At 39.0% G+C, this 13,631-nt stretch overlaps 1 protein-coding gene across 9 annotated transcripts in view; it reads left to right on the top strand.

The window, feature by feature from the left end:
- The window catches only part of DNM3 (dynamin 3), a 555,606-nt gene that overhangs the window by 246,927 nt on the left and 295,048 nt on the right, over positions 1 to 13,631 (top strand). For 5 of the 9 annotated variants that reach the window (XM_049112288.1, XM_025430309.3, XM_049112293.1 and 2 more), the window contains 2 exons: positions 5,138 to 5,189; positions 6,001 to 6,030. In XM_049112288.1, coding sequence (XP_048968245.1) covers positions 5,138 to 5,189; positions 6,001 to 6,030 — 82 coding nt within the window. The remainder of the gene's footprint in view (positions 1 to 5,137; positions 5,190 to 6,000; positions 6,031 to 13,631) is intronic. The other 4 variants (XM_049112291.1, XM_025430314.3, XM_049112292.1 and 1 more) reach the window with 1 other exon arrangement.

Here is a 13,631-nt window from a genome sequence, read left to right as displayed (position 1 = left end):
ACTGCAATGGCTCACTTTACCTGTTGTGGGCAAGATTTGGTCCCTGTGCTGTTAAGGGGCCAGCCAGGGGTGCCTGTGGACTTGTAGTTGGGTGATGGGGCAGTCAGACCAGAGGCCTGTCCTCTCAGCCTGTTTGTTAGGGTTGCAAAGTGACCCCAAACTGCAGGGCTTTCTCTCTGTGCTGCCTCCCTGGAGGTTTTTATTGGTGGGTGGGGCTGGCAGTTAGACAAAGACCCCTTCCCCCATACCATTGGGACTGCAAATGTACTGATCAGCAGGGCACTCTCTACACTGTCAGTTGTAAGGCCAGGCTGCTAGGGCTGCAGTGGAGTTGGAGTGTGGTTATCTTCGTCTCTCACCAGGACAGGAGTCACTTTGGAGTGGTGCCAGTCCCTGTTGGGGCTGCTTGCAGGATGAGATGCAGTAGGAGCCACTTTGGGAGGACTCCTACAGAGTGGAGGGTTTTGGATGGGGTGAATTCACAAGAGAATGCAGGGGTGGGGTGCACAGTGTCAGCAAGGTAGGTGGAGCGTATTGGTTTCCAAGATGTCTGATCAAGATGTCAAGATCTAGGCTTGGGGTAGGGGTAGGCAGGTAGGAAGAAATGGCATTTTATAGCTCTTTTGTTCTTGGAGAACTCTCCTAAAGATCTCTGCCCCTCTAGCATGCATTCTGAAATTAGTAAATAAATCTCCTTCCCATAACCCCTTGTGCCTTTTCAAACTGCTGCTTCTATGCTGTATCTAGGTGGGATTGTTTGTTGTACTGTCTCATTAGGGGCAGGGATTCAGATTCTTATCTCTCTCCATAGCTCCCAGACTTGAGTCTGCCAATTTTTTAAGTTCCAGAGTTAAGTCTCACTGGTTGTAAAAAAACAAAACAAAACAAACAAACAAAAAAAACAACAAAAAACAAAAACAAAAAAACCCAAAAAACTCACAAAGTTAAGTTCCAAGGGTTTGCAAAGCCAGCTGTTATGGGGACTTATATTCCTCCTGTAGATCCCCTGTGCCTGGGATCCTTGGTATAAGGTCTTCTCTGTGCTTATGGAGTCCTTCGCATTTTTGCTTAGTCTCACCAGGAGTCTGGCTCCCCATGGCATCTTTGCCCCCTACATTTTTTGATGTGACGTCCTCTCTCTGATGAACTGTGGAAAGTCTATTCTGCCAGTCTTTGGGTTATTCTCTGCTGTGGTTGCACTGATGTGGCTGTTATCCAGGTGTGTTCCTTGGACCAAGTGAACTTGGGATCCTCCTACTCTGCTGTTTTCCCAGGAGTCCTCCCATTTTTAAATAAATATTTTGAAATGTTTTTAGTTCAATCATCACAGCATACATAAAAATTATTATAAAGAATGTTTTATAACTAGACAGTTTATTTTTTATTGTGTTGCTTATGTAGTAACTTCAAGTACTAAATACATCTTTAATAAGTATCTTTGTCTTTATGGAGCCAGTTGCTGTGAAAAGATTATTCTTTAGGTCAAAAGTAAAGTTAATTTAGGATTTGGGCTTTTTAAAAAAAGATTTATTGATGATTTATTTGAGAAAGAGAGAGAGAGAACATAAGCAGGAGGGGCAGAGGGAGTGGGAGAGAGAGAATCTGAAGCAAACTCTGTGATAAGCACCTGAGCCCAACACAGGGCTTGATCTCACAACCCTGAAATCATGATCTGAGCTGAAACCAAGAGTCAGATGCTCAACCAACTGTGCCACCCAGGCACCCCATTTTTTAACACTAATACTGGATATTGGCTTATAAAATATATCTCTATTTACTCCTACATATTCTTAGAATATGGTAGATCCTAAATATGATTATTTAGTAGATAAAGGTTCTGTCAGTGGAAAATCTCTTTATCTACTGTGTAGGTCATAAGCTTCTGAGAATAACTTTGCATCTCAAGTAATCTTGGATCTAAGGGGAACCTAAGAAATTAGTCTAATCCCTCACCCCTTGTCTCTGTCTGCACACATACACTCACTTTTAGATATGACACTGTGCTCTGTATGGCCATATTCTTTGCACAGAGAATTATCAACAGTCTCTAACTTTTGCTTTATGTTCTATTTTTCTCCTATGTGATTTTAAGGGGAATCTACACATAATTCAAGGGTCCCCTATAGTTTGCTTTAAACACCTGTGGGTCTATTATAGTTTGAAATTATCACCATTAGTAAGTGATTTATTTAAAAACATTTCCTCTTAAGAAAATCCTGAACAATTATGGTACTTGGAAATGTTGACCATAGCTGTGAAGGTGGCATGGTCACACTACAGTAGTAGCTGGTCCCAGCTCTTCCCTGAAGGGGCGGATCCTTCAGGCCCCAGAGGAAAAAAGCATGGCCAAGATCTGAAGCCTCAGAAGAGAAATACTTTAGATGCACTCCATGCTTCGAGGCGTTGTGGGCAGCGAGAGGGCAGTGGGCACATCGACCCCTGGCCACAGCCTGACACAAACTTTATTGTATTTACAACCTCACCACAAAAACCCAAATAATATAGATTTGGATTATGTAGAGAAATGGTTGGAGAGAGATGAATTTCATAGTGACTAAGAGAAGCAAGCATTTAACTAAAAACTAGGAAAATAACAAACAGGAAAGAAGGTCAGACCCTGATATTAGCAAATTGAAAAGCAAAACAAAAAATACACATAAAATGTCTTTAGTAATCAAATACTGTGTGCCCTTTTACCACTCATGCCTTCCTCAACCTCATTTGAATGTAGTATATGTTTCTTCCTGAGAGTGAAGAGAAGCAGCTTAAATACATCACAGTAGATTATAGGAGATTGCTATTTTGAACAGCTGTTCTAAATGTGTGATTTGTGATCTGCTACTGAACCACAATATCCCATCACTTTAAATGGCTGATTAATGACTTTAATCTACATTTTCTCTATTTTAAACTATTTCATCACTAAAACAGCTTCTAAAAACTATTAAACAACTAATGAGAGGGTCTGCTTTTCAGAATTACCACAATGACTTGTGATTTCTTGTATCAATAAGTGTTTACTCAAAGAAAGCCTTCATTCTTTTGAGATATAGAATAACATAGCACATAAATATCTGGGCCCTGGAGTTAAATTTTTGGGGTCATATCTAGCTCTTAATCCCTCTATGCTCATGTTGTAATGATACCAATCTCATTGGACTTCTTATTCAACAGATGCTTGTTGAAGCCAACTGGGTGCCATATAGTTTCTAGGCACTGGGGGCATGGAACAGACAAACCCTTTGCTCACAAGAGCTTATGTTGTAATGGAAGAAGACAGAAAATAATACACACAAAAATCAGTAAACTATATAGTATGTTTGAAGGCATAAAGTGCTATGGAGAAAAATAGAACAGTATAAAGAGGATGAGACTACTGGAAGGGAGGGATGCAATTTTGAATAGGGTCATCATGGTAGGTCTCATTGAAAAGATAAATTTGAAAAAAGACTTCAAAGAGGTGATGCTGAGAGCCATGCTGATGTATGGAGGATGCATATTCTAGACAAAGGGAATAGGTAGCATAAAGGTTTTGAGGTGGGAGCATGCTTGGCAGGTCCAAAAAAAAGAAAGGAGTCTGTGTGGCTGGACCTCTTCCATGAACAAGTTGGGGAGAGTAGATGGTTTAAAGAGGCAGAGGGTGGGAGGTCAGTTGAGTAGGGCCTATGGACCATGGTAAGGACTTTCACCCTGGGTAGAATAGTATTGCATAATAGTATAGAATGTTTTGAGCAGAATGGCAGAAAGCCCCTTTTTTTAAAAAAAGGATCACTTTGGCCTCTGTGTTAAGGATTGATGTTTGGGGGACAAGTGTGGAAGCAGAGACCAAAATAGGTGATCAAAACAATAAGATAACCATGGCTTGGACTAATGTGGTAACAATTGGGAGTGGTAAAAAGATGTTGAATTTTATTTAATTAAGTAAATTAATTAATTTTTAAAAGATTTTACTTTTAAGTAGAAGTAAAGCCATCATGGGACTTGAATCTATAATCTCAAGATCAAGAGTCAGCATGCTCCACCAACTGAGCCAGCCAGGTGCCCCAAAATGTTGAATTTTAAATAAATTTTACTTTATTTTAAACATTTATTTATTTATTTATTTATTTGAGAGAGAAAATAGGAGTATTAGTGGGGCAAAGGTAGAGAGAGAATCTCCAGCAGACTTCCCATTGAGCATGGAGCCCAATGTGGAGCTTGATCTAATGATCCCGAGATCATGACCTTAGCTGAAACCAAGAGTTGGACGCTTAACCAACCAAGCCACCAGTCACCTGAATTTTGAATACATTTAAAAAAGTAGAGTCAATAGCATTTGGTCATGATTGGATATGGAGTGTGAGAGAAAAAGAGGATTTTGGCTTAAGCACTTGGAAATATGGAATTGCCCCTGAGGAGGGGAAAACTGTGGTGGAGCAGGTTTTAGGAAGGAGATCACAAGTTCAGTTTTGGCCTATTACATTTGAGATGCCCATTAGACATCCAAGTGGAGAGGGTGAATTGTCCAAAACATTTATGAGTCTGGAGTTAGGGGATATAGGTCCAAGCTGGAGATCACTATGGGAACTGTCAGAATGTTGTGGAATTCAAAGCAGTGAGACTGGATAATAGCACGAGTTTGGGATCTGGAATCAGATGACTTGATACCACCACTTATTAGCTGAGGAACTTTGGGAAAGCCACTTTGCTTCTCTGTGACTCATTCTCTCCTCCTATAAAATGAGAAGAATAATAGTAACTACTTCATGGAGTTAAAATAAAAATTTAAATCAAAGTCACTAATACCTGTAAAACACTTAGAACATAACATACTCAATGAATGTGAACTGTTCATTTTCACTGCAGCTATTCTGTATACCTCCTAGATTACCCGAAGTCCTTGCACAGACTCATGTGATTAATGTGGCAATACAACTTTTTATCCTGTGATTTATGTTTATGGTTTGGTGTGGTTAATTGGTACTAATTCCCCTGAGCTGGTCTTGCTTCCAGACTTAAACTGGCCTGGATTTTTGGTATTTGCTCTGCCTGAGTTGTTGATACATTTTGAAAACCTGTATATATTTTAATATGTGTTACTTGTTCCAAAAAAAATCTCATGAGTTTCTTCAGCGATGGTCTCCTTTGCTTTTCTCAGTGCTCAACAGAGGAGCAGTCAGGTTCACAAGAAAAACACAATTGGAAATCAGGTAGGAATTTTTAGAATAATCAGTGCATGCCTGCCCCAGAGAATTGGAACTCAGTCGCTTGATTATTTTTTAATGCAAAATAATCGTGTGCAAACTTTGCTGAAAATGCAGCTTTTTGTTTTGTTTTTGCTTGTAAGGTTTTTGGAGTGTGTTGCATTTTATTTATTTATTTATTTTTGCTATTTTATGCACTTTATGATTTATTTTAGATAACTTTTCTGCTATTTGCTCTGCTTTTCACAATTGACTCTTTGTGTCCTACTTTGCTTGCTTATGTTACCCCTAAATTTGATTTAACATCAAATCTGTGAGTCAGTTCAAGGTTAAAATACGGTGAGTAGTTGCATGAGCTTCTGGTGCTGCTGACTAGTTCACACATTTGCACAGCTTGGTAACAGTGAAGGGACAGCTCATAAAGATGGCAGTTGTTGGATTGAATCTCTGCCACAAAAAATTCCTGTTGGTTAATGAAGATGTTAATTCCTAAGAAGATCTGATCTTTTAGGTTTTTGTGTTTTGGGCTGACCCGCTGTCTCTAACTAATAGCGCTCTGCAGAGATTGCATTAACTCTGACAGTTTGCTGTTTCTTTTATGTTTTATGTGATAATGAATATTTGTATTGTTATTTCTTTTCAAGTCAAAACAATGATGATTTTACGTTTTTTTTAAATTCAGAGGTACAATTATTGAACAAATTGAAACCTCTGCTCTAGAATTTTTTCCATTGTTTTGAAAGGAGAAGAGGTAATAACAGACTTTATTTTAAAAACTTTTTTCTGAACTAAAGCATATAATTCTTTGCTATTTCAGGGAACCAATCTTCCGCCTTCAAGGCAAATTGTACGAGCTAAGTTCTGTAAGCTTTACTGTTGCTTTTTCATTTAGCTTCCCAAGGGCACAGTTTGTCTTTAACTGATTAACTCAACTAGCGCTTGCTACTAATTTTTTTAAACTTAGGTTGTCTTGTCCGTAACACTGTATCATTGAAATAAAAATCCTCTTAAGAGGGTTCATCCCTTCACTGCTAATAACTTGCTGTGATTGAAAGGTATGAACTAGTTAACTCTAAAATGCTATAATAATAAACCCTTAACATTGTGGGTGCTTTGATATTTCTCTAATTTTAATGGGCCTTAAAATAATTAAAATCATTAATGATCTTCATCTCTGTCTCTTTGTGCTATGTTGTTATGAGGCATAAGCCTTTCTCTACAACTTGTATAATCATATTTCCAATAAATGTAGTTGGTGCTTCTAAAAGGTGGGTGAATATTAAACATCTGATTTTGTTGTATATGTTGATAAGCCTACTCAATTATATGTATTCATTAAAAAATAAAACAAAACCAAAATCACATCGATTGTTATCTTATATGCCTTTAAAGTTGAATCTTTTAAAACCAGATATCCTATCTTCATTTTATGGAAGTGTAGAGATACTATAAAATTACTGGCATAGGCATTAAACAACAACAACATTACGCTCCCATTTGTACCACAGATGAAGCAGCCCTAAAGTCTTTTTTCATTTGTGCTCAAGTTGAGAATGAGATTGGAGCCTGGGCCAATTATTTGCCCCTGACGTTTTGGAAGAAAGACTTTGGAACTAGACATTACTGGGTTCAAATTCTGCTCTGTCACTTAGTAGCACTGTGACCTGGGACAAACTGAACCTGAGTTGTATGATGAAAAGAATAGAAAAGAAGAATAAAAAATATATCTGTAGGATGATTGTGAGAATTAGAAGTAATTTCCATAAAGAGGTTTGCATCTGGGTACTGGATGTGTGCCCTGCAAACAGTATTTCCCTTGCTTTCAGCAGGCAGGTGCTGTTCTTGAAACTTTCGGAATAAAAATATAAAAATGTAAGAAAATTACAAAAGTTATCAAATGAGAACAATGAAACGTTTGGGGAAATTAGAAGCTTTGGCAAATTATTCTGAAGATTGCAATGCCCAGATTAAGGCTTGATGTGTCATGGATTTATACATAAAACTTTCTTCATGATCGGAAGCTCTAGCTCATAGAAGTTTATATTTATTGGAAAAGCAATAGTATAGTGGCATGAATGCATATTTTAAAACCAATCTGAAAGGAAATTCAGAACAGTTTTCGATTATATATTGCTTCCAAATGCTGAAATAATGCTAATTGTGTTTCTGTGACTTTACTTTCATTGAGTACTTCAAAGCCCACACAGTATGGAAGTCTTTAATTCAAGATAATAGAATTGGGTGAGTCTTATAACAGAATATAGATCCCTACCCAAAACACTTGGGGCCAGCTGTGCCATTAATGTCAGAATTTTTTGGATTTTAGAAGAAAAGTATATTTTTTGGATTTTAGAAGAAAAGTATATTTTTGAATTTTAGAAGAAAAATATATTGCATATATCCTATATTACCCAATATTCATGTGGGGTCAAGAGTCAGCACCCTTTAATTAAACACGTTATGTTTCTTCATTAAAGCAAATGAACAATCATCACACTAAGTGGATTAAATGAGAGATAAACATTTTCATATCAGGTTATATTTTGCTGCTAAATTTTTGTTTTGTTTTGTTTATTTGTTTTACTTTTCTATTTTAAATGTTTTTAGAGAAGGAAAGAGAGAGAGAGAGAGAGAGAGAGAGAGAGAGAGAGGCAGGGGAGGGGCAGATCAGAGGGAGAAAGAGAATCTTAAGCAAGCTCCAGGCCCAGTGCAGAGCACAACACAGGGCTTGATCTCACCACTCTGAGATCATGACCTGAGCTGAAATCAGGAGTTGCTGCTTAACTGACTGAGCCACCTAGGTGCCCCTATTTGTTTTAAACAAAAACCTTTTGGACACCTGGGTGGCTCGGTGGTTGAATGTCTGCCTTCAGCTCAGGTTGTGATCCCGGGGTCCTGGGATCGAGTCCTGCATCAGGCTCCCTGTGGGGAGCCTGCTTCTCCCTCTGCCTATGTCTCTGCCTGTCTCTATGTGTCTCTCATGAATAAATAAATAAAATCTTTAAAAAATTTTTAAAACCCCCCAAACCTTTTACTTTGCAAGTAAGGGGTTATGAACCTAAATATCTTATATTCCAGGATCAAGTTCTGTAATTACAGGCAGTACAGTATATTTTAGAAAATCTTTTATTACTTTTTGCTACTTAGCAGAAACGAACCATACCTATTTGAAATCATTTTCTTTACGAATCTGAATGTCTGAGGTTGGTTTGAAGTTTTTGCCGATTAAGAAGCTCAAAGCCAGGGACCCTTGGAGCCCAGACTGTTAACTGATGCTGCTTTTTATGGTTGGTGGGGCTGAAATACCCTGTGCTATGATGGTTCATCCATTGTGATATTCCCTTTGGGCTCCTGGTTATAAAAGATCCTGCTGTACAGAGTCTGCTCTGAAATATTTTAGAAGGATTTAAGGAAAGCAAAACCCCTCTTTAAAGACTATCTTGTTCATTTATGGCTGCCCAGAAATTTGTTGGCTTGAAATTTCCACAAGTTGATGTCAACATTTATACAAAAAAATGTGAGCACACGATTAGCTTAAAGTTACACTGCCCGATAATTTAAATGCAACCTTAATTCATCCCTTCACTCATCAGTTAAGTATTCAAAACCTAAGAGTATAAAAAACTGTGGTAGATGTTTAGAACTGAAAGATGAATAATTCATGGGTCCTATCCTCAGGGACCTCACAGCCCATGGGGGATGATGGTAAGTAAACAAACTGAAGTCTACCTCTTTTTTTTTTTCAAGGCAACTTTCTTCTGGTCCTTCAGGTCACATTGAAATGTCACTTCGGGAATATACTGGCCCTGACCATTAGATCTAAAATCACCTTCCCTCTCTTGTGTCTTGACATTATTATCTTCTTATGTTGTTAATTATTTTTTCATCTTCCTTCACTAGGGCCTCAGCTCTACTGAAGCTTTTTTTTTTTTTTTTTTTTTTTTTTTTTGTGATGCTGAAAGCCATGGAGTATCATTGTAAGGTTTCAAGTACAATCATAAATTTTAGCAAGATGAGTCTGCCTGTATGTAAAAGGTTTTGAAGGGAGGACAAGGTTAGAAAAGGAGATGAGTTAGGAGGCTGTTGCAGACAAGAGATTATGGTGATCTGGGCTTGGTGTTTGTGCTGGATTTGAGGAGAAGCTGATGCACTGAGGAGGATTTGTGATGAACTGGATGTTGGGGAGAGGACTTGTCATCATCAGCAATGCTGTTTAGATATCTGATTTAGGACAGGTGAGATAATGGTGCTCTCCATGGAGAAGGAATTATAGTGAGAAACTCAGATTTGGATTCAGTTAGGAAGGGTAGATATGTTGAATATGAGTTACTGTGGGAGAAGGAAGTAAAAGTGTCCAGAGAGTTGTTGGATAAAAGTGTCTAGAGTTGAGAAGAGACAGAGAACTATTTATCTCAAAGGTAGTAGGAAGCCATTGAACAGTTTTTAGGGAAGGGATATCATCTGATTTGTATGGTGGAAAGATGTGTGTCGGCCATATGGGATGATTTGGAGGAGTAAAACTAGAAATGTAGAAATTGGTGAAGATGTTTTTGAAATGATTCAGGTAAAATACAAATGTTGGTAGCAACTGGCATGTAGACAGGAAAGATCCAAAATACATTTAGAGGGTAGGAAGAGTTATAAATAGTTGTGGAATTGGGAGAAGGGAGTTCTCTTTCCAGGCAATGGCTCAGGACATACCCTGACAAAGGGAGTGCAGGGGAAGAAGAAGCAGATTTTAGGGGAAAAGGTGATGATTTCGGTTTCAGATACATTTTTTGGTGCCTATTGGAGATGTCAATAGGGTTAAATTTCAAGACTTGTCTGGACTGGAAATATGTTTTACAGCTCTCAGTGTATACGTGGTAGTTGAAATCATGGAAGTAGATGAAATTGCCTCCAGTGGATAAAAGCATGGAAGAAAATACAGGATTTAAAGGCTAATGGAGAAATAAAGAGTTGGGGCAGAATGAGAAACTGAGAAGGAATCTAAGGAGTAAAAGAGAGGTAGGCAGACTTGGAAAACGGTATGGTGAGAGCCAACAGAAGCGATCGGTTCAAGGAGCGGGGGAGCGGAATGACCAGTTAATATTGAATGTTTCCTAGAGATCAAGAATCATTGGGGAAGTTGTCAAAATAAGTGGACTGGTAGGAGGTCCTGTGAGGTGCTGGGGGTCACCTGAGTCATTACCAGTCCTTTTGGTCTTGTGAATGACTCTTCTACTCTATAGCTAAAAGGTAGCGTTACTTTTGTACCTTTCAGCTAAAATAAAGCTGAGAAACCAGACAATGGAATTGAGCTGAGATGAGTTTTTTCCAGGGAGGCAGCAAATGTAGTCAAGGGAACAGAAGGGAAATTTTGAGAAGATAGGTTGAAATAAAGGATTGTATAATCTCATATGAATAGTTTTGATTGCTGTATTAGTTAGGAAACGTTAACCAAATATCAAACAATCCCAGAGTTTCAGTTCAATCCCAATTCCACCCCAGAGGTCAACTCCATAACTTAACAAACAACAATTTAATTCAGTGAAGGTCACTGAGGTGCTGGTGGTAGGAGGTGGGGGGCATCCCGCTTTACATGGTTGGCCATGGACTTTAGAATCCTCTTTATTCTTCCAGCAGATGGGGAAGAGGAATAAGCCTGAGTGAAGGAAGTTTTTAAGGACAAGCCTGAAAGTGTCACACATTTTTTGCATTTCCATTCCATTGATTGATCAGAAGTCAATCATTTGGCCTTGGGGAAACAGAAACAAACAAAGGCCTTGGCCTTGGGGAAATATAATCTGAACTTGTGCCCAGAATAAAAAAAAAGACAAAAGATGAGAATGGAAAGGAAATGAGCAAGCCAGAGGAATGAGCAAGCCAGAGGAATGAAGAGTTTACTGAAATTGGAGAAAGAGTGTACAGCAGTCCCCTTTTATCTGTGGGGGACCCACTCCAAGAGCCCCGATGAATGCCTGACATTATGTGTAGTACCAAACCCTACGTATATGTGTTTTTTCTATACATACCTGTGATGAAGTTTAATTTATAAATTAGGCACAGCAAGAGAATAACAATAAGTAATAAATTAGAATAATTATAGCAATATACCATAATAAAAGTTGTGTGAATGTGGTCTCTCTCGAAATATCTTACTATACTGTAGTCATCCTTCCTGTGATGATGTGGGATGATAAAATGCCTCTGTGATGAGAAGTGAGGTGAATGACACAGGCACCATGGTATAGCATGAGAAGGAGGCTCATCTGCTTCTGGGCTGCAGTTGACAGTGGATAACCAAAACCACAGAAAGCAAAACCTCAGATAAAAGGAAACTAACATACCAGGATGATGAGGAAAAGGTGGTAGGATTGGAGGGTGACGTCAGGGAGTGGGATGTTGTATCTCAAGGCTGGCAAGAGAATGCCCCTGGAAGTCACAGGGGTTATTAGAATAAGAAGGAGCAGATATTTGGAGAAGGAGAATGACAAGTGATAACTGTGGATATTGGTAGAATATTGTTTGTCCTCAGAAGCCATGGGCAGCTGAAGAGAAATGGGGATAAAATTTCTGAGATTTAAGGCCTAGGATATATTGAAGCCAGGAGGATTACATGGCTGATAATTCATTCCTTTAGTTATCAGAATCTAGGGCAGGAAGGCACAGCTGACATGCTCACTGGCCCAGACTGCATCGAACTGTAATTGTAAAATTAGGAAGAATTTTTCTTTAGGCAGGGAACAGAGCAGGTGCTTGCAGGAGCCTGAATATTAGAGTACCTCCTAGTCCTGGGCCTGTTTGTTTTGTTTTTCACCAATGTGCCTTCTATTGCTAACTTGAGATTGGAGTATGAAATTCAGCTTTCCCAAACTTACAGGTCTCCACATTATTTGGATTCCCAAATTTCTTGAATTGTTGGCTACAAGCAGAGAGGACCTTTCTCATCAAAACAGGTTTTTTTTTCCTCCCTACCTTCTTGAAAGCTAGTCTCTTTTCTGTAGGACCCCCTACAGGTCTCAAAAGATTATCAACACACCCCAACATCCGGAAATTGTCCTACCAAGTTACCTAGTTATTCAGCCTCTGTAAGTACATGGTTTGGGACCAATATTAAAAGAGGTGAGAGTTTACTTGGCTAATTTATAACTGGTTAGGAAGTTTGCCAACTTCCTGGGCTACAGCAGAGGGCGCTGCCCATCCCTCTCTCTTCCCTGGTCAGTTTAGCTAATTCTACCTTTGGGATCTGACACTCAACTCCCATACTCACCTGACTTCCTGGTACTGTTACCTAGATGAGTATTCTTTCAGGTGTAAATTTCAGAAAGCTTAACTTACACGACCTTGGGGAAAAAAGTGAATTAATTAGTTTACATGTTTGAATATTTCGGAAATAAGGTACCCGTGGTTCAAACTGTTGGAATGAACCATGATGAACTGGCTGAACTCTTTCCTTTTTTACTTTTGCTTCTTTGCTGTTGGCTCTGCTCTTGGGCCTCAAAGGACTGCAGTATGACAGCTATCAGCCTCCAGGGGATTTCCTACTTTGTCCAGCAGAAATAAATGAATCTTCCTCCCAGAAGTTTCAGAAAGACTCCTGAAGTTCACTCTGATTGATCAGGTGTGGATCTGTGCTCATTCGTGGGCCAATCCCTGGTTCCACAGGATGAAGTGTACTGATTGGCTCGGGCCAGATCACACGACCTAAGGAGTAGGGCTGGGCTGGGCTCCTCTGACAACAGTCTGAACTATTGTTGAAAGAAGAGGGAGTAGACCCTGGAGGATGTGTATTAGAGATGATGGCTGCAGGTACTTGCTGAGCATTGTTTGTCTTCACAACAATTTCATTTGGATAATAGGATTCTTAGGTATATTTTCTTCTTAAAGAAATATAACATGGTTAATACCACATTATTAAAACCCTATGGTTTATTTACTGATTAATGGTTGTTTTTTTTTTTTTTTCCCAGTTCATCCTCTGATTTTCTCTCCCCCTTCATTTTCCTCTTTCTTTCCAAAAAACATTTCTGTTGACTGTATTGAGAGGTAGTATAATGCAGTGGTTCTTCAGAGCTAGAACTCTGAAGCCACTGTGTGTGGCCAGGAGCAAATATTTAACTTCCTGTTCCTCAGGTTTCTAAATAAGGTGATAAAAAATAGTAACTGCTTTATGAGGTTTTTGTAAGTATTAAATGAGATAATACAAGTTAGGTACCTACAGCAGGGCTTGGCCGATAGTAAGCCCTATATAAAGTGCTTGTTATTATTATTGTTATTGCTGTATATTTGTATTATTTTGCTTGTCTTTAAGAAAGATAGTTAAGGGAGATCCTGGATGGCTCAGAGGTTCGGCCCAGGGCGTGGTCTTGGAGTCCGGGAATCCAGTCCTACATCAGGTTCCCTGCATGGAGCCTGCCTCTCTCTCTGCCTATGTCTCTGCCTTTCTCTCTCGGTGTCTCTCATGAA

The sequence above is a fragment of the Canis lupus genome, chromosome 7, assembly GCF_003254725.2.
Source record: "Canis lupus dingo isolate Sandy chromosome 7, ASM325472v2, whole genome shotgun sequence".
NCBI classification, from domain to species: Eukaryota; Metazoa; Chordata; class Mammalia; order Carnivora; family Canidae; genus Canis; species Canis lupus.
Note: the sequence above shows the minus strand (reverse complement) of the source record. Positions and strands in the feature narration are given on the sequence as shown.